The sequence below is a fragment of the Aureobasidium subglaciale genome, assembly GCF_000721755.1.
Source record: "Aureobasidium subglaciale EXF-2481 unplaced genomic scaffold scaffold_38, whole genome shotgun sequence".
Lineage (NCBI taxonomy): Eukaryota > Fungi > Ascomycota > Dothideomycetes > Dothideales > Saccotheciaceae > Aureobasidium > Aureobasidium subglaciale.
Window position 1 is genome coordinate 42,179 of NW_013566957.1, and position 20,131 is coordinate 62,309.

General features: G+C 48.2%; 11 protein-coding genes across 11 annotated transcripts; 3 read left to right on the forward strand and 8 right to left on the reverse strand.

The window, feature by feature from the left end:
- Positions 1 to 2,270: 2,270 nt before the first annotated feature.
- Positions 2,271 to 4,283, reverse strand: AUEXF2481DRAFT_92767 (uncharacterized protein). Its single transcript, XM_013483719.1, has 3 exons — positions 4,220 to 4,283; positions 3,684 to 4,164; positions 2,271 to 3,625 (listed from the first exon to the last, which is right to left on the reverse strand). The coding sequence occupies exons 2-3, from the start codon at positions 3,784 to 3,786 to the stop codon at positions 2,721 to 2,723; spliced, it is 1,008 nt and encodes a 335-aa protein (XP_013339173.1). The 5' UTR covers positions 3,787 to 4,164; positions 4,220 to 4,283; the 3' UTR covers positions 2,271 to 2,720.
- AUEXF2481DRAFT_532864 (uncharacterized protein) lies at positions 4,072 to 5,167 on the reverse strand. Its single transcript, XM_013483720.1, has one exon. The coding sequence runs from the start codon at positions 4,844 to 4,846 to the stop codon at positions 4,412 to 4,414; it is 435 nt and encodes a 144-aa protein (XP_013339174.1). The 5' UTR covers positions 4,847 to 5,167; the 3' UTR covers positions 4,072 to 4,411.
- A 1,186-nt stretch (positions 5,168 to 6,353) lies between these two features.
- AUEXF2481DRAFT_92769 (uncharacterized protein) lies at positions 6,354 to 7,304 on the forward strand (the record flags this gene model as incomplete). Its single annotated transcript, XM_013483721.1, has 1 exon — positions 6,354 to 7,304. The coding sequence occupies one exon, from the start codon at positions 6,354 to 6,356 to the stop codon at positions 7,302 to 7,304; it is 951 nt and encodes a 316-aa protein (XP_013339175.1).
- A 289-nt stretch (positions 7,305 to 7,593) lies between these two features.
- AUEXF2481DRAFT_33753 (uncharacterized protein) lies at positions 7,594 to 8,165 on the reverse strand (the record flags this gene model as incomplete). Its single annotated transcript, XM_013483684.1, has 2 exons — positions 7,594 to 7,746; positions 7,845 to 8,165. 2 exons carry the CDS (start codon positions 8,163 to 8,165, stop codon positions 7,594 to 7,596), a joined length of 474 nt encoding a protein of 157 aa, XP_013339138.1.
- Positions 8,166 to 8,425: 260 nt separating this feature from the next.
- AUEXF2481DRAFT_533207 (uncharacterized protein) lies at positions 8,426 to 9,415 on the forward strand. The gene is made up of 4 exons (XM_013483722.1): positions 8,426 to 8,546; positions 8,677 to 8,755; positions 8,809 to 9,152; positions 9,215 to 9,415. The coding sequence occupies exons 2-4, from the start codon at positions 8,740 to 8,742 to the stop codon at positions 9,269 to 9,271; spliced, it is 417 nt and encodes a 138-aa protein (XP_013339176.1). The 5' UTR covers positions 8,426 to 8,546; positions 8,677 to 8,739; the 3' UTR covers positions 9,272 to 9,415.
- AUEXF2481DRAFT_533208 (uncharacterized protein) lies at positions 9,416 to 10,048 on the forward strand. Its single transcript, XM_013483723.1, has 2 exons — positions 9,416 to 9,882; positions 9,939 to 10,048. The coding sequence occupies exon 1, from the start codon at positions 9,560 to 9,562 to the stop codon at positions 9,878 to 9,880; it is 321 nt and encodes a 106-aa protein (XP_013339177.1). The 5' UTR covers positions 9,416 to 9,559; the 3' UTR covers positions 9,881 to 9,882; positions 9,939 to 10,048.
- Positions 10,049 to 10,778: 730 nt separating this feature from the next.
- On the reverse strand, positions 10,779 to 12,543 carry AUEXF2481DRAFT_48616 (uncharacterized protein; the record flags this gene model as incomplete). Its single annotated transcript, XM_013483703.1, has 3 exons — positions 10,779 to 11,026; positions 11,085 to 11,705; positions 12,498 to 12,543. 3 exons carry the CDS (start codon positions 12,541 to 12,543, stop codon positions 10,779 to 10,781), a joined length of 915 nt encoding a protein of 304 aa, XP_013339157.1.
- Positions 12,544 to 13,461: 918 nt separating this feature from the next.
- Positions 13,462 to 14,175, reverse strand: AUEXF2481DRAFT_33755 (uncharacterized protein; the record flags this gene model as incomplete). The annotated part of the gene is made up of 1 exon (XM_013483685.1): positions 13,462 to 14,175. One exon carries the CDS (start codon positions 14,173 to 14,175, stop codon positions 13,462 to 13,464), a length of 714 nt encoding a protein of 237 aa, XP_013339139.1.
- Positions 14,176 to 14,788: 613 nt separating this feature from the next.
- On the reverse strand, positions 14,789 to 15,849 carry AUEXF2481DRAFT_33756 (uncharacterized protein; the record flags this gene model as incomplete). Its single annotated transcript, XM_013483686.1, has 2 exons — positions 14,789 to 15,654; positions 15,705 to 15,849. 2 exons carry the CDS (start codon positions 15,847 to 15,849, stop codon positions 14,789 to 14,791), a joined length of 1,011 nt encoding a protein of 336 aa, XP_013339140.1.
- A 121-nt stretch (positions 15,850 to 15,970) lies between these two features.
- Positions 15,971 to 16,410, reverse strand: AUEXF2481DRAFT_44864 (uncharacterized protein). The gene has a single exon (XM_013483692.1). It carries the CDS (start codon positions 16,228 to 16,230, stop codon positions 16,045 to 16,047), a length of 186 nt encoding a protein of 61 aa, XP_013339146.1. The 5' UTR covers positions 16,231 to 16,410; the 3' UTR covers positions 15,971 to 16,044.
- A 2,068-nt stretch (positions 16,411 to 18,478) lies between these two features.
- Positions 18,479 to 19,630, reverse strand: AUEXF2481DRAFT_92774 (uncharacterized protein; the record flags this gene model as incomplete). Its single annotated transcript, XM_013483724.1, has 1 exon — positions 18,479 to 19,630. The coding sequence occupies one exon, from the start codon at positions 19,628 to 19,630 to the stop codon at positions 18,479 to 18,481; it is 1,152 nt and encodes a 383-aa protein (XP_013339178.1).
- Positions 19,631 to 20,131: the final 501 nt, after the last annotated feature.

Here is a 20,131-nt window from a genome sequence, read left to right on the forward strand (position 1 = left end):
TAATATAGGGTAGACAGAAGTTATCTAGTATATAGATAAGCCTATTATACGCTTTTGTCGTAATAATAAGATTAAAGGGTATATACCTTATAGTATTCGAGCTATTATTACTTCTACTCCGTTTCGTAGACTAAAGGAAACGAGCTCTATTACCCTTTAACGACTTAATCCCTTATACTAGTAGTAAGTTATAGAGCTTATTCGCCTTAACTATTTGATTAATATAAAGGATATCTATATTACTATTAATTCTATATAGACTATTAAAGGTCGGAGACCTCTTACTCCGGAGCCTATTCCTAAGTAAAAGACACCTTCCTTAAGCTTACGTAAGGGTCGTCGAAACGAGCGCTCCGAGTAAGTAAGCGCTAATTATTAAGAGACTAGAGGCATCTTCTAGAACGAGGTAAGGTCCTACTAGGTTTATCCTAACCCTATCTAATGTAAGGTTAAACTACGATATAGTATTACTTACTTTATATATAAGAGCCGCTACCGCAAGATTACTTACTCCGTCGCTACTAGATAGTACGAGGTAATCGTCCGTAAGGGTAGTAGCGTTAAGAACCCTCTAAGGTCGATTATAAAGCTAATTAAGCGCGACGATAAGAGACTTAATACTTAGTACGATCGTTAGTAAGTAGAGAAGAAGAAGGGTAAAGGGGTCCTACTTTAAGCCTTACTATTAGTCTCCTAGGTCTTTTACGTTAGATCGTACCCTTCCGCGTAGTCTTAAGAGGTCGAGACCCCTTAACCTCCTTACGCGAAGTCGACTAGTCCTATACTAGTTAACCTCGATAACGGCGCCGGCTAGTTAGCCTTCTAGACCTTATATAAGGCCTCTATTTAAAGTACTCGTCCGAAGGTATAGCAAATAGGTCTTAATAGAGCGATAGTAGCGCTTAATGCTAACTTCTAGACTTTAGCCATACTATTTAAGGCCACTAAAGGTTAATTAGAGAGGGTTATACCTTAAACCGGTCTACGTATACTAATATATAATTATCTATTAAAATTTATTTCGGCATATAAGGATAGTTAACTAGTAGCTCCCCGGCAGCTAATTTCTAGTAGTACTATACTAAGAATTATCTCCTCCGGGGCTTAAGAAATCTTAAGCGATAGTTCCTCGAGCGATGATAGTAATTTCGACGATAACCTTCTTAACGACGAGCATTAGTTAGATACTAGCGACGGTAAGCTCTAATAAGGCACTAAACTATGTCTAAATAGTGCTCGTATATCCTCCCTATCTAATGCGGCGTAAGTAGCTTACTCTAAGTGCTTAATCTAAGCTAACTTATACTCTACTCTAAGGTTCGTATAATCCGATTACCTCGGCGCGAGGTCCCTATACTAACGTAACTAATGCTTTAAGAGGTAGAACGACTGCTCGATTAGATTAAGGTGTAGCGAATAAGGTAGCAGATATAAGAGGTATACACCGGCCTACTCGTATATGTCCCGAATCTATACTAATATTAGATTTTAACCGATTCTGCTACCCTCTTAATATATACCCTCTTAGAGTGATAGGTAGAGCAATTATCTATAATAACGACACTTCGTCTACTAGGAAACGGCTCGTAACGAGGTAATATAGCTATTTCTAGCTAGTGCTCGAATATAATCTACGTAATAGCTCCCTCGACGACTAATGTCGATCCGGGCAGATAACTATTAATATCTAATGCCGGAAGTACTAAATAGCGAGTCTTCGTCGATAGCTCTAATCTAATAAATGCTAGCTAACCGATTTAAGACTAGGCACGCCTTCTAAATAGTACCTTCTCGCTAGCTGCAGACTCGTCTAAATAGAGCAGCATTTCGGCTAGATCGTCGATAGTACCTAAGTTAATACCCTCGCGCAGTAAGTTAGTAAGGGTCTCTTAATATAAACCCTATTATATAGCGTCCCGTCGTTTAGTAATCCGACTAGTAACCTTACTAGTTAAGGCCTCTTCTATAAGGAGGCGACTAACGGTCGATCTATCGACTTCTATATTAAATTAACACTAGAGCTTAAAGGTTAACTCCTTTTACTAGAGGTCGTTCCTAAAGGAGAGTAGCTCGATAAGCTACTCGCGCATTAGAGGTGTAATTTTACGAGGGCGACCTCTTAGTTTATAAGTAGAATCAGGCTTCCTTACGGAGCTAAAGCATTTAAAGTTATATCTAAGTAGGTTAAGCGACGAGCGAGGGGTATAAGGAAACACCTCCTATATAGTTGCGATAGTATAGTTATCGCGAAATATAGCTTCGACGAAGTCCTTATCTTCGTCTTCGAGCCTTATAATCGCGAGAGTATGTTAAGAGGGTACTAGTACGCTAAAATAAGGCTAGAATCCGGTATAAATCTGCTCGTCGACGACCTGAACTGCTACGCCTCTAACAAGCCTATACAGCTGATTATATAGCTTCAATTGAGGTAGTAGGAAGGGTAATTAGATAGAAATTGCTATGAAATTGTGTGTCGGGGCCACCCCGCTGACCCGTTGTACATCGAATTTTGCACACGAGAATACGCGTCAATCGCGACTGACATGGTCAAAGCGCTTCTTCTCAAATCCTCGAAACACCTGAAGCATTTCTTTTATACATCACTACATGCATCACCTCCCGAAATACTCAATCAAGTTCATCGTTCTAACAGATCTCATAGTATGATGCGCCATCGAAGTCAGTCGCAAGGAATCGAAAACCTCGTCTGAACCTCCTTGTCAAGTCAGGAGTTTGCCTTTGAGAATATCCAGTTCCTCCGGGCCGACCCCCAGCTGACTCACAAGAAAATTGGAGAAGGAACCAAATCGAGCATCTATGGACGTGAACATGCGTCTGAGTAGGTCCACCTTCAATTTCACGGCATTTCTGATGGATTCTGGGGAAGCCCCGAGTTCCTTAGAAACCTGTTGATAGTATCTGTTTGTTGGTGGTTGGAGAAATACATTCGCAGATTGGAATTGGAGGAAAGTTGTGGAGTCTGAATTTTCGCGATCGGGCTGGAGAGCATGGTTTGAGGCGACAAAATCGGCTTCGATCTCTTGCGAAGAGACTCCAAGGGCTTTGAGCAATAGTGCTACACCAACGCCAGTGCGGTCGCGTCCTCCAGTGCAATGTACTAAGATGGTTTCGTCCGGCGTCAGATCGATGAGGGTGCGAAAGAAGGGACGGTAATTTGTCAATCGTGATGTATGACTTTCTGTACCATAACTGTTGACAAGAAACAGCATACGGTAGTAAGGTCCATGTAGGCTCACTTGTGCGACATCCAGCATTGTTTCTGGAAGTCCCGCCCCGAGAACAAGATTCCGAATGGTCGTGTCGTTGATTTCGTCACCAGTGTTGCTTCCAATAATCGGACTCGAGACGATTGTGGTGCCTGCAGGTACGTTGTCGGGATGATCGAGAGCTTCTTTTGGACCACGCAAGTCTACGACTGTTCTTATACCAAGCCGCTCCAGTGTCTGTACATCGTTTCTGGTGAGTTGAGCGAGGTCTGCACTTCGAAAGAGACGGTTCTTGATAGTGTGACGACCGTCATTCGTGGGAAGCCCACCGAGATCGCGCATGTTCAGTGTGCCTTCCATGGCGACCGATCGATCTTGCCATGTCGCACTTGATATTCCTTCTCAAGTTCATTAGTCCACCATCACATCAGATCTGATACGACGATGGACAAGTACCTTGTTTGCCAATCATTATCAGTCGAGCTGTCGCCAGTAATTTTCGTGTGCCAGGGAATGTCACCAGCCCAACACTTGTTCGAAGCAATTGATCACTCAGCATTCATCCGCATGCGTTTGTTACTCTGATTGCAAGGTCTACGATATATGCGTGCAAACATTAACACAGCCTTTATTGCTGCCAGTGACTCATGGCGGGGTGATTAGGAGATTGCCGGTAGAAGTTTCGGCGATGTTGGTCAGAGCCCGAAGTGACGTCACCCACCCATCGCGACATGCCTTCAAGAACAATTCATGCGACCGTTCTCGATGTAACAATTCCGAGTATGCCGAATGGCCGTGTTAGTGGAACTGGTCAACTGGCCTGAACAACGTGGCGACCGCTTCCAGAGAAAGCCGCCGCAGAAAGTGTGACTGCGGTACGCATGGTCAAGACACACGTAGGACACCTTCTGAAGTATGCTTGGAACTGAATCGACAACTGTGTGAGCGAATCAGCCTTTTCTACTTTTCAAGTCTAATGGTCGTCGATTTACGCTATGATCGAATCACCGCAGAATGACTAGCGACGGCTATCGCGTTGCAAAACAGACAAAGTACTTGTACGGCACTAAGAAGATAAATTGAAGAAATTGATTACATTAACGGACACGCAGTACTTCCACGCGAGGTCCCAAGCTCATCATACAGATTCCCATCTCCTGACATTCTTTCCGACACAACTCCATCTAGCAGACCTGCAGGTAGAAATCGGCTTTGTCGGTGCAAGCCTTGGTCGAACCGTCAGGTGAAGTGATGGTAGCACAACCAGGCTGGTTACCGGAGAGACTGACGCTCTGTCCATCGAAAGGGTTGCCATTGACGGTGTTAAGAGAGTAGTAAATGGTACCGGCGCTGTCTGAAGCACCCCAGATCAACTTAGGGGTGTTGGCAGAGTAGTAATCCGAGTTCTTGGTCAGGCCGTAGCTGTTTCCCTGTCCATTGATCTGCTCGCTGAAGTAGCCGCCGTTGGCAGCGATGCTCATTTGAGAGTGGCTTTGGTCGGAATGAGTGATAGTAAGGAAGACGTCCTGACCGCAGTTGTTCTTGATGCCTGCGGTACCAGCAAGGGTGGTGGATGCAAGAGCAAAGACGCTAGCAATGGTGAAGGTAGTGGAAAGCATATTGGCTGTTTTGCTTTGTCTGAAGATGGCTGAATGGTTTGGGAAGTAGTGTTGATGACAGATGAGATGATGAGATGAGAAGAGTGAATTGTGTTGGATGGTGAAGTAGGAGCAAGTATAAAACCTCTTATATATCGCACTGAGTCCTTACTGCCACGAGACAAAAATAACCTAGTCTACAAACTTTTGCTATTTCCGTACTTGAACTTGGAGTCTTTGTGCAGATCATCAGACGTTGCTTGCTCCGCGTGTGACAATGTCTTACTCGATGATGCGAAGCTGCAACCTCGGTAGCCCCGGAAGCAAAGTCGCGCACCTGGAAATATCATCGTTTCCTTCTCGTATCCTGATTGTGTGGCAACAAGAGCATAATGACCGCTTAGTATGGCGGGTCTCGTGAGATAGACTCTCAGTGAACGATAAAAATAGATGCTCCCCACACAAAATCACTCCATGAGCCCTGTTGCGTCACTATTGAGTTTCGGCAGGAACAACCTTGTCCACGATTACGGGATCACGAGCCCGCTCAGCACGGCAATACATCCGAAACATTTCAATAATGGCAACAACCTCGTATGAGTAGGAAGCCTTCTCAAGCTTGTTTGATCACGAAGTTATCGACGTCAATTCGAGAGTTTGCTGATGACCTGGTATTCCTTGAGTTGTCGAAGTCCTTTTGGTCTTGTCCCGAAGTTCTCCCCAGGGCAATCGGATCTCGTCGGCTCTTCTGTATATCTAGCAATTGGCTAGTATGCACAGTACCAAAGACTGTAGAAGAACTTCCACGACATCAGACCTACCGCGTTGTCCAGATACGACGATGTAACAACTTTCGCAGGGGCCGGCGAGCAAGATTATCCTGGCGTGACGCTCGTCGTAGATGCACCCACCGCTTTTCGTTGGACCAGACGGTTGGAGTGGACTGGCTGCCGACTTGGGACGTAGAGAATGCTGCCAACACATATGCATCGACCATTGGAGCCTCGCAGCGCATGAACGACAAGTTTTACGAGCAACAACAGTTCGACATCGTGGCAGCTAGCTTCGAGCTTGAATCCCCGTTCAACGGCACTGACTATCGCTGCTACTTGCGACTCGCCGCAGCATTTCCAGATATGCAGTCCTGATGCAGGTTCGGAACTGCTTCAAGTTCTGAATTGTCGTGGGTATTGCGGAGGTTTATCTGTTCTCAAGACCCAGCGGGCCGGCCGGGAGTGCAGCTATCCGACAATCCGGGGACCCGACTCGGCTTCAGACTCATCCATAGCCGCATCAGGAAAGTCAACCTCCGAGTCTCCTTCATACCCCTCAATCGCTCTATCTGCCATTGACGTCACGCCAAAAAATTGTTGAACACGACCGGTAGGAATTGCAGTCAAAATATAAGTATCGCAGCAAAGGCAGTTCTCTTACGCTTCTGACCCTACTGTCTCCCACGTTTGTGCTCCTTTGTCATCTTCTCCCCACGCCTGATCCCAAATCATTTCCAGATCTGCAGCAGTTAACTATGGCTCCTACCATCCTCATTGTCGGCGCCACGGGAAACACAGGCAAAAAAGTGGCCGAAACCCTTCCTTCGCTCATCAAGAACACAAACTCTCTTGCCGACCATCGCATCCTCTGCCTTACTCGCTCGTCATCCAGCGAAGCCGCCAAGAAGCTTGCAGAATTTCCTGGTGTTGAGCTGGCCGAGCAGAACTGGGTCGAAATCGATGCGGCCTGGTTACAAGAACACAATGTTGAGCGCATCTTTATCGCCTCACACAACGAACCCAACCAATTCGCAGAAGAGAGTCAATTTTATGTCAATTGTCTACTGGCCAACGTCAAGTACGTTGTTCGTATCTCAACGACCGGCGTCAATGTCAAGCCTGACTTCCTGGCCTATTACCCCCGACAACATTGGGCTATTGAGCAATTACTTGGCTCGCAGGAGTTCACAAATCTCGCCTGGACATCCCTCCAGCCGAATGGCTTCCTTCCCATGTTCTTGTGGTCAGCAGCCGACTTCATCAAGAACTACCGAAAGACCGGCGAGCAAGGCTCTCTAGGCATGATGGTTGACTCAGATACACCCACCGCTCTTATCGACTCTGATGACGTGGGCAGAGTGGCTGCTCACCTGCTCGCCCAGCAGGATGTTACACCACACAACAACAAGAAATACATTCTCAATGGTCCCGAAGATATCACCGGCAACGACATCGTACAGCTGGTCGAGGAACATATTGGCACAAAGGTCGAGAAGGATAAGGTCGCTTTCAAGGATGTGTCTGGAATCGATTACATGGCCTCGGAGAGCAACCAGTCAAAGAACATCATCTTGTCCATCAAGAACGCACCTACGACTATGTGGGCAGGCAAGTGCAAGGCGGAGACCACGAGCAAGGAGATTTTGGACTTGTATGCGCCCAAGCGCACGGCTGCTGAAGTCTTGAAGGAATTGGTACAAGAGTAGACAGTCGCTTTCAATCTACTTGCGCCCCTCAAGGACTCACAAACACTCGCGCTGTGGGTGGAAGTCTCGTCCAAATTTCTTCTACGTAAAACGTACCAACGAGCAGTCATCGCATACAACTCTCCAATGGTTTCGCGTCCCTCAGTACTAGATGGAGAGCCCTGCGACTGGTTGCTCGTCCCACGCCCTGGCCTTGACCCGTGCCGCCCTGCCACAGCATCAATCGCTTGAACCCGTCTCTACATCTCAGTTGCCCTCAAAAGCTATGAGCTGGCTCAAGACACTGACATCAAGCGACAACCTTGTCCTTTGCGAAAGTGTATCTGGCCACCGAAGTCAAGATGGCACCGACCATCATCACAGCAGCACTAAAGATGATCCCTCTCGAGTAGTCGGTGCCTTTGTCAAAGATAGCACCAGTGATGGGTGTACCTGCCAGACCCTGCAAATCCGACAATGCAGCACGACTGGTCGATGTACGTGCCGATCTGTGATACTCGTCAGCGAGCGGTCATCAAATGTTGCAGAGACTAGATTTACCTTGCTAGGATGATCGGCCATATGTGCTATTGTCGACATCATAAGGGCAATGATGATGCCACTGGAGGCTCCGAAAAGTAATGCCAGGACAATCAAGCCGCCAGTGGAGGTGATGGCGAGCCAGCTAAAGAGCAGTATCGCAGAGCAGTAACACGCTGTAGTGATGACATTGAATTGTCCGAGGTGATCTGCGAGAAATCCTCCAGCGATGCGACCAACCAATGAGCCAGTGTTGAGGAACACGAAGAGGTAGCCTGCAAGCTTGGAAGACATGCCGTTCGCCAAACTGTAGTCTGCGAGATAGAAATATGGAGTCCACATTCGTGAGCTTGACCTGCAGAATGCATACGATTTTAGACTTCGGAGTATGCTTCATAACCTCCATACTGATGTTGCCGCGCCTGCCGATACCGACGATGAAGACTTTGACGAGTCGCGCACCGACGGTCTCTCATCGTACCCAACGACTCGGTATACCCGTACCTCGTATCAGTTAGTAAGCGCTCGCACTTGGCCACTTCGTCTCGAAATCTCTCGCAGTTTGTCTAATCCTACTCAACTGGAAAGGCTTGCTTACGACGAGGTCTTACGATATACACATGAACTTACGCAGGCTATCTCTGACATTCCGGTCTTGAGCTCACCTCCCAACAGCAATGTGTCCATCGTTGCGAACGCTATTCTACAGTGTCAGCTCAAAGAGTGTGTGCTTGCTATCCATCGTCCCTACATACAAACTGGTACTGCTAAGTTTTGGCTCTCCGAAAACATCTATCACCATATGTCTCGAGATATGCTTCTCTTGAATCTCCAGATCGCTGACAAGGGCTAGCATTCCATGGCCTGAATTCGCGAGGATGTATCACTGGCTTCTCTGAGCCTTACTCGCATCATCATGTTACAACAACCCAGTAAGCGGATCGTCAGACATCAGGTTGTCATTCCGTAAGGCTTACATTTATAGGTTCCCAAGACGTCATCATGAGCTGTTCCGAATCCACTATTGGCCTGATTGAGTGCTGTCTACCCATCATGCGAGACAAATGTCTACGCTCGAGTAATGTTGAGCCTTGGTGCTACGTGACGATTTGTGCTTGTTTATCGCTTCTCGAGGTTCACTTAGGCAAATGCGATCATGCAACAGCCAAATACTCGTGCGCGCAAAAGTTTTTGGACGTCTTCAAAAAGAACACTTTGGCAGGCTTCCAACCTTTGCTCACTCCGCAGGATGTACCGCAACCTGCGCCACTGACACAAGCTGAGGACGACGCTTCGGCATCAAGTTGGCTTGAGACTGACATCTTCGACGTGAGTACTACCTCCTTTCTGACAATCTTCCAACGTTTCCTCGCACTCACGGCCAATTGAAGTCTGACGTCGCCTCTTTTAATCACGTGATGGACTTGGAGGGGATGTACAATGTCTGAGCGAAGTGGCGATCGTTCTCGCGTCGAAGCGAAGCGCGTTTGAGATCATCGAGCACAAGAACTCGTGTTAAACGAGGTTCAGTATCCGGAATCCCCATGCTAAAAAACCCAAGATTGAACACGCGCGGATGGCCGAATTATGAGGTCCCGTGTTATAGGCCCACCGCGCTTCGCCCACCAACGACTCGTGACCATTGCAAATCTTCACTTTTTCCAGAACTATGTCGAACTCAACTTGCACTTCTTCTCTGCATATGACAGACTGACTCTTAGAAAGAGTCACAAGACATGGCTGGATTGGTGGAGCTTCCTCTCAGAATTCCTGATCGGTTCTTCACTGAATTACTCAAGTCGTGTCTCGCGGCCTGTGCTCTTGTATCAACAGCGTGGATTTCATTCTTCGCACCACTAGTCTACAGAAACATCGAGCTTATATGGCGACGACCACGATCGATATGCAGTATTGGCTCGCATGGGAACACGCATCCACTTCCCTGTCCCTGCGAAATTTGTGGTTCGTGTGACGCACGAAAGAAATGCGAACCACGCTTCCGGGGGGCATCATCATGTCTCAAACCGATACATGAGTCGAAATTCAACATTCCATAACTGTATCATCTTGTCAGGACTGTCTTGCACTCTTCTTCACTGACTGGATTTGTGCAAGCCTTCGTCTCGTTGGTCCCGTGTCTCGCTCTATCTGAACTCAGCCAGGACAGACTGGTCTCGCACAGGATGACTGCCTCCGTATACGCGACCTCCTCCATCAAAAACTGATCTTGAGAGGTCGAAATCTGGATCTATGGCTCCAAGATCCCGGTAACGGTGTGCTCAGCGCCTGGACTGGACTCCTTCTGCTTTGTCTGTCAAGGCTCCAACACGTAGATAATGAGGCTGATTTCGAGGACCCTCTTGGTATGCTTGGTCAGGACGTTGATGTCCATCTTCCATCGTTTCATGTCTTGGGAGATCCCTTGGGACTACAATGTCGATGTGTCTAATTCGTTGGCTCACTCTATACGTACCGATGAAGAGACTGTGACCATAATGGCCGAGTTTCTAGCCGAGTGGTCGACTTGTACTCCTCATCTCTAACACGTACGGCTTCTGTTTGAGATTCCTGGTGGAAAAATGTGGTTCCCTATAAGGGATGTTGAATACATCTCTGAGGCTTCGGAGACTTTGGCGAAGACCTATGGGTTGGACATATCGGTTCATAAAGGACATATCAGTTCATAGGTCTGCTACACTGGATATGCCTGAGGTCTGGCAGATTTAGTTAGTTTTAGTTCTGCTGCTATCGCTTCTTCCAGGTTTACTCAAATCAATGTAAAAGACATCTGCGTTGCTTTTTCTCTTTCAATCGCCAAGACCTCCAATTAGAGCTGCTGCAGAACCTGCGTGAGAGACATCTTGATTTTTGATGTCCCAGAGGACACTGCTGCTTGGATCAGATATTCGATAAAAAAAATTGCGTTCCATCCAGGTGCCTCCGTCGACGTTGAGTCTACCAAAGTGCAGTCGGTAGCGAGTCAATGAGTTCCTCACCAGGAATATAACCAACGGAGGTAGCGTTCTGCCATTGATTGTCCCAACCCACCCAGGGCCATCCATCTGGTAACGTCGCAAATTTTGGAAGACTGTACATCGCTTTAGATGTGCCTGGACCTTCCAATGGGATGTTGCACATTCCAAAGACCTTACAGTAGCACTGCCTTGCAAGGGGGCAAAAAGCGGCCTCCTTTCCGAATATAACTGTCCTAGTCAGTCTTGTATCCTGCAATTGTGCTCCACGATACAGTAGACCACTTACTGTGCCATGAGTATTCGAGTACCTTGGCGCCGGCAGAACTATCTAGATCAGTATCCACTAACCATCGCCGATATCTCTCGTAGTCTTGACGGGGTCTCGCAACGATCGCGGATTTGGCAGCAGCAAAATTTGCGCAGCAACTGGTACCGACTCGGGATGGGAGATCTCGTCCAGGAAATAGCTCGTGAAACGCAGCTGCGTAAACAGCTCCAGGGAGTGGACCGCCGTTTGCGAGGTCTTTATCCCCGCCTTTGCGGTTTATGTGTATCTCTGCAGGGCATCCTACCGTCCATACGCAGCGCAGGTTGACATATCCTTGCTCTTGCACGTACGGTATCTGGAGTCTCGACAGTACTCGAGCATTGTCATAGAGAGGATCGTCGTGGTGCCAGCGATAGCGTCCACCGTGGGTGAAAATTACAACATCCGGAAGAACTTCGTAGTTGTCGATTATGTAAGTCAGATACACCATACTCTCCAAGCCTTTGACTGAGATCAAGGAGCTGTTTGTACCAGGAGGATCGGTGATGTAGATTTCATGCTTCCAAAAAGGAAAAAGTCTTTGCAGCCAAGAGGTGTCTTCGTTGACTTGAGAGGCCATGACCACGGTTACGCTGAGTCCTGGTCGACGAAACATCGATTTTATCGCGATTTCAGTAGCTGGTCCTCCTGAGAAGATGTAATAGACGAGCAAAACAAAGCAGGCTATTATGCCATAGGTAGAAGGAGACGACTTCATGGAGTTAATCGGGTGCGACAAACGATCGTCAAGCAGACTTGAGCGCTGCAGACAGACCGTACTCATATATATTCTGTTATTGGATTTCCTTAGGCTTCGCGCACTCCCGATTTGGTGCTTGGAAACATCTAAAACGATGAAATGCACGGTCGTTGTCCTGGACGTTGGCCGTTGCGTGGGATTGAGACCGTGAATGTGCCCGCAGATGCATGGACCCCTTCCTGAAGTTGCGAATATTGACTAGCGCGCGATTGAGGTCCCAAACGTCCGGGATCAAGGAACACAATTGGCGGGACGAACATTGAGGGGTCCAGGTCCTCTCGTACAAAATAACCCCGCATCGTCTCAATCGGTTTCTCCCTTCTTGCAACCGCACCACCATGAAAGGCAGTATACTTGCGAGAGCTGATCCGCGTGCTGAAGACGAAGACCATGGAGCTTTCAAGCCCTGACTGTATAACAGCTCGGAGCAATAGTCAGCAAACTCTTGTGAGAGACAACGCCGATAGTTCATCGGCTCCAGTGGAACCTGAAGTCTTCTCGCAGGTGTGTAGCCATATCGTAACCTCTTTTCAAGGCCTAATGCATTGACAGGTCCGGAGCCATTAGGGCCGATGATGTCTGTAGCATGTGCTTCGTCAATCACAAAGACAAATTGGCGCTGTGGGCACTACTCCTTAGCGATGTCGAGAAATTCGATGACAGGGCATACTTCGCCATCCATACTATAGACCCACTCGACAGATATCAGGATGGAGTGTGATGTGTCTCTAACTACTGACTCAGAGTCTAGAGCCGTGAACCAGACAATCAGGAGTGAGTCTGGGTCGTTGTGACGAAACCGGGGCCCTATGAGGCTCAAAGTATGCGTCGTACCAGCATGCGTGCTGGCGTGGACCTAGGTACTCGTCATATGAGATTACATTGCCAGGTCGCGGAATGGCTGGATAAATTGAGACAGTGCCCTCCCATCCTGAATTAACAACGACTTGCGGTCCTAAGTCGCATGAAAGTCCGCAATCTTTTGTTCGACCTCTTCGATATAGTCGTAGCTGCCGTTTACCGGACGGGGTCAGGTCGTCGAGCAGACTCAAGCAAGCCATGGTTGTGGTCCTCAGGGTCTGTCCTGTTTTCGACCGAGAGCACTATGTCCAGACATGTTCACATGTTCTCGAGCATCTCCGGGCATGGCAAGCGGAAATTTGTCGAAGATATCCACCAACTCGAAGGTTTTGCCCTCGCAGAACTTGGCAGTCGAATCTACGTTTTATTTTGAAAGACCATCGAATGAATAGGACCTGGCGTGCCTCATGCATGGACTACGTGTCTACTCGGGCTAGATCTTGAGGTACCTGGAGTTTAGGGCTTTGGCAGCGTCGTTTCGGATACAAAGTTCATTGCAGTGTTTGAATTTACAGAGCCCGCCGCCTTTTGTCCAACAAAGCAGACGGAAACGCTTGCAAACCAGTCCATCTACGTCGCACGCGACGATCTGCAGAGCATCCGCTTCCATCAGGTGTACGTTGAAAATGTGGTTCGAAATGCTTGGTTCATCTGGAGCAGGACCATTCAGAACGTGAAGTCGCGGTAATGAAGTTGCGAAATACTGAAGCAGTTCTCGAACGACAAGTCCCCATCTTACTTTCCAGCCCATCTCTTCCATTCCTTGGTCCCCTCCATACCCCAGATAATCTCGTCTCCCACACCCGAAAATCCTAGCTTGCTCAGTACCTTTCCACTGCCAACATTCGCTTTCTCGGTTTCTGCAATGAACCGCTCGGCTCCCCTGCTAGTCTCTCCCCATCTCATCACCGCCCGCGCAGCTTCAGTTCCATATCCCTTGCCCCAAAAATCAGGATGGAATCCATATCTCAATTCAATCATCTCTTTCCAATCCCGCTCGCTAGGAACAGAAGTTTCCTCGTTGGGCATAGACGTCGTCGTCGCATCTCTAAGACCCACATAACCTATCCAATAAACATGATCAAAAGCCTCCACATCATCAACTTCCACCTCCTGCCATAAACCTTCGCCAGTCTCTTTCGTCTTTGGTAAGTCCGACATGTCATCGCGTAACCCAATAGCAAAATCTCCCATCCCTCTCTTCCACCATGAATTCTGTACTTCGCGTGAGATGATGAAAACGATGGAATCGACATCCCAATCCTTGATTCCCCAAGATGCCCCAAAAGCCATCGATGTAAATTCAGGGTTTCGATGAAGGGAAGAGTATAGTTCCCTGTAAGCGAGGCATTTTATGGCCAAGGGAGTGGGTAGGAGAATCAGACGAGAGGTTCGGATGTAGAAGTTTGGGTCCGATAGCATTGAGGGAGAGCTCTGGGCTGTGACCATTTTTAAAGCTTTAGGAGATGGGAGAATATTGGAGGATGATGTACGTAAGACAAGGATGAGGTGACGAGGGAGGATGGGATAAGCGTTGGAGAACATCGGGTAAACTCCGGGTACCCAGGCCTGATTCGGTCACCGCTGGAGGTCGGCGAGATAGCGGCTCGTCGATAAACGTCTGCCCTTTATATGAGGCCTCTCTGATCCCATGAGAAAGAGATACCGATGATCACAAAATCTTAGAAGAGTCATTCTGATGAACGAGTCTCGGGGTCGAACGTGAGACGTCTGCAGAGAGCTTACTCAATTTGGCTGACAGACTCGGTCGTCCACATCGATCCCGTTCGGGATCAACGGTCGCTGAAACCTTTTCCTAGCCAGCCAGAATCTTGCGGAATCAGCAGCCTCGGTGAGGGAGCCGTCCTGAGGATTTTAGCAATGATCTGCTACCTCAAAGTTTGCATGCCTTCATGGAATGATCATTAGCCATACACAGGCAGCGGGTGACCCTAAGCTACGCTGAGAAATTGGCGACATTAAACTTCGACCTGAAGTCGTTTCTTCCCTACAAATCGTGCGGAAGCTAATGGGGTGACATTGTTCAATTTTCTCTTTGGTGCTATTCTTGACTTGCGACAGCAGTATTATGGAAGTTGGCAGATGTCATCAGACCATGATCATGTGTCAACCTCGACAAGTAAGCCTCTAGAGCAAGAATATATCTGTCTGACTTTTTGCAGCTCATACGAGCCACGTGCTGGTCTCTCGTCCATTTCCTATAGAAGTTAGTGCCGCAGAACGGGCAGGGGAGTAGCTTGACGCGGGCATCTTGCTCTCTTTGATGACGCCTAAGATTGCTTCTTGAGGAGAAAGCTCGACCCTGACATCCGTGGTCCCAGCATCGCAAATCCTTTCTACTATTGATCGATGCGGATTTGTAAACAGGGTTCTCGTGCGGAAGCATTTTCGTAAAGTCCAAGCTTGTATAGCCGATAGCTTCGCTATCCCACGAATCGGTTGGACTTGAGCCTGAGTCGTTCCACTGGTCGATAGGAAGCGTCTCAGTGGTACATGTCGGAAATCCATGCGCGTAAGCTTGCGGCAGTGGCTGCGCAAGCTCGTGTGAATGCATAGGTAACGATGGATTTGATGACACTGACTCCAATCTCATAGTTATACTTGGATCATTGTCCCAAGGCTCGTTCGGTAAGCTGACACTCTGGCTGATGAGCCAGGTCTCCAGATCTGACGGAAAAGAGACTCCAGAGCCGGCCTGTAGTTGTTGACGCTGGAACTTCGGAAATTCCGTGGTCCAAATAGAGTTTGCATCATGAGAAAATTGTTCGAAGTCCTGTACACCGGTACATGGTACATTATTGCCCTGCTGTTCGCTTTGTAAGAGCTGCGAGGTAGACCTGAGTCCTTTACTGGAGTCTGTAAAGTAGGGGAAGAGCAGACTGCTGTCGACCGATGGAAGTGCCGTAGCTGTGGAACAAGTTAGACGAGACTTGGTCGGCCACATAAATGGTGCTCACCAGGTCTTCTCTGCTGATTCAAGTCCATAGTATCCACCAGCCCTTGGTAGGCCGACCAGGAGTGGTCATCCATCGGTAATGCGTATTCAAAAGATCTTCCCTGGTTGTACAAGGGCTGATCATCTTGGAATACATAGTTGTTCATAGCTAAGAGTAGCTTTGTCGGAGTCGTGTACTACAAACGATGTCTTGACACGGGAGGAACGGATTGAAAGCAGTATGAGAAAAGACACGCAGCAATTGAATACCACAAAGAAGACATTGAAGTGAATATATACAGTAGGATAGGATCTACGTCACCTGTCCATTTTTGCAGGAGTAAGTGCGACCATTGGTAGAGCTATGGATATGACGGCCTGTTCGTTTTGGAAGGAGCACCCGGAACCGTTGGTAGGGCTGTGGACGTTGGGGCGTCTAAGTTCAGTCCATGAAGTTGGGGCCTGAGCAACCAGACACGAGTGAACACAGGTCGGGAATTCGAGAGCAATTGGCTCGTGAGAGACGATCGGCTGAGTCCAACATCCATAGAGAACCTTGAAGTGCGCGGGAAACTACAAAAGACAATCTGTATCCAGGTCTTTTGCAAGAGACGGTCACTATGCTGAATCTCACGTCAGAAATTCCGAAAACATCTGCTCTCAACTCCATACAAGAAGCTACTGTCGGCGGACCGATGAAAAGTGTGGCAGGAGGGACAGGCTCTGTCTCGAATAAGGCTTGAGTATGGTTCAGCCCAACCAGCGGGGTTTCTTATGTGGTCAAGGAGGGCTGTGGCTGAGGATCCCAGAAGGAAACGTTCGCGCCCGTCCAGCGGACTTGACATCTCCTGACCGCCAAGTCCCAGAGCCAATTCTATTTACGAGGGCAACTCCAGGTGCTGAGGCACATTCCTCGACCATCGCCCGATTAGCGGATGTGCAGATGTCGCAGCAAATCGGACTTGCCGCTGTAACAGGCTTGGCAGGGAACGTCGCGCCGTTGATGAATGCTCCCGAACGTTATACCTACCATTTTGACTACACTCTCTGCTACTGTGTCCTAATGGGGCAGGTACTGTCGCCGCGTTTCGAGACATTCAGGCTCACACATTCCGTCTTGGGACTCGGCCGCCTTTCCGCATAAAATACCATGCTCAAGACCTCCGACTTGGCAAGTCGGCCTTCAAGTCATGTCACCCCGAGGTCAATTGAATCATCTCTGCGGTGGACTTGCGTCATCATCGCTGAAAAGTTCTTAACACAGCCAGGACAAATTCCATCTTCCTGAGCGAGCCTTAGATCGACGCTGGAAGATCCGATGGGCATCATCAAAGGGGTTGGGGAACAACATGCAGTTGACATTGGTAAATGATGGTAGCTAACGATCCATTCCAGGGACATAACAGCTCTGTCAGGTGACGGAAGATCTTTACCTAGATGACACGTCTGTCCGATTGCAGCAGGCATCGAAGAGCCGATTCAGAACCATAGGCGCAGCTCCAAAAATACCAGAATTCAGTATGACTCGTCCAATGACAGAAGACCTCACAAATGAGCAAGAAGAATTGGTCCAAAAACGTTCGTGACGCTCATCTCCGAGCAACTCGACGCCCATTGTCTCACTCCACTTTCTGGTCTCTTTTCCAATTCGTCCCACATGACCGGGGGAAGCTGAAAGTTTAGACTGCCCGGATGTGTCAAACGGATGTAACCAAAGCCCTCGCGCTGAGCTCCGGACAGGTCTCGATCTAGCATATCGTGCGACTGACATGACCAAGGCTTGGTTTGTTACGTACGTATAAACACCTTTCAACACGTGTCAGAACTGTCCTATTGACTTTTGCGTGTCTTACACGCACAACGGGGTTTTGTGGGTGTGGGTAACCCAATTTCCAGATTGTGGGTGATGGGGTTCTCCTCTTTCCATCATGATAGCAGAACTTCCTATATCGAGTGATCTGTCGAATAGAACTACTGTCATTCGATATGTTATTCAGCAAAAGCCATGATCTAGAACATGTGCAAATGAACGGGTATCCATCTCATCAAAAAGCCGAGTATTACAGACTCTCAAAGCAATTTCAGACACGAGCACTTTCTATAATCAACCCCGACTACATTCCGTGAATCATGGTTGTTGAAGTCAAGGTTCCAAGGGCCCGATGCTCTTATACCCGCCAAGCCAGGCATGAAATCTTCCGAGACACGCACAAAGGAGAATGGACCACAACCAAGTCAAGGATCGCTCCCATCAAAAACTGTGCCCACTCCGTCATTCCCCGATTTCATGCAACTTATAGCGAGACCTCTTCCGTTTTGATGCACGCACAGATTGTGAAAGGGATCATGAAGACGTGCATCGTTCCAGAACTGATCCCAAAACTACATTTTCGTGTTGAACAGCGATCATGAGAACGACCATCTTCCAGATGCCCCGATCCCCATATTAGCATTCCCAATACGTCGTTTGAGCTGGAGATCGAAAACATGCCAAGAAGTAAAAATTGAAGATGAGCCCAGACCCGGAGCCTTAATGAACTCCTCCATCGAAGGCCCGTAGCCATACGCTCCGTTTCGCTCCCCCGAACCATGAGAAAGACGAGTTGGGGAGAAAGAATAAAAAGATTACCGCGTTGGACGGAAACAAAACGACGGAAAGGTGGACTCACAGTCACGTGCAAGAGCAAGGAGGGTCCATCAACACCCCGTTACAGACCACCTATTCTCACGTGCCCCTTCCTTTTCCAGCAGAAGGGTCTCCACTCGTCAACTCAGAAGAACCCCGACTCCTCCAGCTCACTTCAATATCATCTTCCTCGGCCAACGCAAAAACTCCTCTTCCCACTCTTTACCTAATGTCTCTGTGATTCTATTGATAAGCAGCGTTGGCCAAGCTTCCAGATGCCAAACCTCACTCGCTAGCGAGATCATAACGGCGTAATAAGCCAGGATGATGAGAGCCACAGGTCTTCTCTCTTCCAGCATCTCCCGATACTCGGCTGGTATAGTGACGCTCCATGCATCCACCAGATATATGAGACTGGGATATTTGTGGCCATCACTCATGAGATGCGCAATGTAGCGAAAAGTCTTTTCGATGAGCTCTACACACACCTGCCGTCGTTGTGCGTCCTCAAGACCAAGAGCGAGGGACTTTACGGATGAGTAGACTGGAAACCTGCTCTTCAAGCTCTGCCTCATTTCTTCTTCCATGTCATCCACGATATCAGGGATATTGTGGTTAATCCAAGAGTGCTTTAGAAATGGCCAGTATTTGGACGCCACCAGAGAAATGCCTCTCGATAATTGAAAGCTTTCGATGATCTTGTCGATAGGATCCATGTCGTCGGTATAACTGTGCGGATTGAGTATATACTCACAGCGAGAGAATGCTGCCGTGTTACTTGCAAAGATCAGACTGGGTATAGCATCGTCTTGCGTCATGTTTATCAGAGTTGGCTGCACTTGCTCGATGGCGATACCCTGCAAATAACATGCTCGCTCCCAAAGCTCTGTTCTTGTCGAGTCCCCGTGGAAGATTTGGAGAGCAGATAGAGCGAGACAGTTGTGCAACACGTAGTCATGGGTATTTGCCAGATCCACGAGTTTGCTTCTCAACATGTCGCGGCTTTGAGGTTCGACTCCCATGGTGTCGCCGTATTTGAACATGAATTCGTGGTAGATTTCTAAATCCAGCATGCAAAGTGGTTGTTGGCCCGTCCGTCCTGGTGGCATGGGTGATACAGAGCGGGATACAGAGTGTGCCGATGACACTGACGAGTCCGGTTTCAGTGCCGCTAGAATAGACTTGTACTCGCAAGTCAAGTTCAATCGATCACATCTTCCACATTTGGGCTTTGTCTCGTTACACTTTTTGAGTCGATTGTTAGTCGCTTGAGATACGCATGAAAATCGCGCTGATCTACCTTGATGTGTATCTTTTTGCATTGCGCACAACCTGCACGTGACTTGCGATGTGTAGCTCTCTTCATCACTGAGTATCCAATGACGACTGCTGTGAATGGGAAAAAAGGTGACACAGCAAGTGCACGCGTCGCGTTTCGAAAGCGTCGACTGTCGATGGAGAAAAGCCAAGTGGACAAGTCCAGCGTCGTAGCTTCAGTATATTCTTCTCGATGCCTTTGTGTCTGGGTAATCAGTTATACAATTTGCTTTCCCCGGTCATGCAGGAGAGAAGAGGAAAGTGTTTGTTACCTATGCAAGTGTGTAGGTGTTTCCTAATGCTTGCGAGGCAGTGAAGCTCCGCCCTGCTATGAACGGCCCCATTGGAGAAGGAATTGCCGACGCGCCCCAAGCTCCTGCCGAAAATCTTGGCGTCGTATTCCGTATTCAGCATTCAGCATTCCGTATTCAATCCTCTCTCGTCCTTTTGTCCACAACATACAGATTATATGGAACTCTTAAACTTTTGATTCAAGAGTCTGGCAC

Coding starts and splice junctions, on each gene's coding strand:
- AUEXF2481DRAFT_92767 (XM_013483719.1), bottom strand. CDS start 3,786: ATGCTGAGTGATCAATTGCTTCGAACAAGTGTTGGGCTGGTGACATTC. Junction 3,626..3,683: donor GATAATGATTGGCAAACAAG/GTACTTGTCCAT, acceptor GAACTTGAGAAG/GAATATCAAGTGCGACATGG.
- AUEXF2481DRAFT_532864 (XM_013483720.1), bottom strand. CDS start 4,846: ATGCTTTCCACTACCTTCACCATTGCTAGCGTCTTTGCTCTTGCATCC.
- AUEXF2481DRAFT_533207 (XM_013483722.1), top strand. Junction 9,153..9,214: donor TTGAGACTGACATCTTCGAC/GTGAGTACTACC, acceptor GGCCAATTGAAG/TCTGACGTCGCCTCTTTTAA.
- AUEXF2481DRAFT_533208 (XM_013483723.1), top strand. CDS start 9,560: ATGGCTGGATTGGTGGAGCTTCCTCTCAGAATTCCTGATCGGTTCTTC.
- AUEXF2481DRAFT_44864 (XM_013483692.1), bottom strand. CDS start 16,230: ATGGATGTTGGACTCAGCCGATCGTCTCTCACGAGCCAATTGCTCTCG.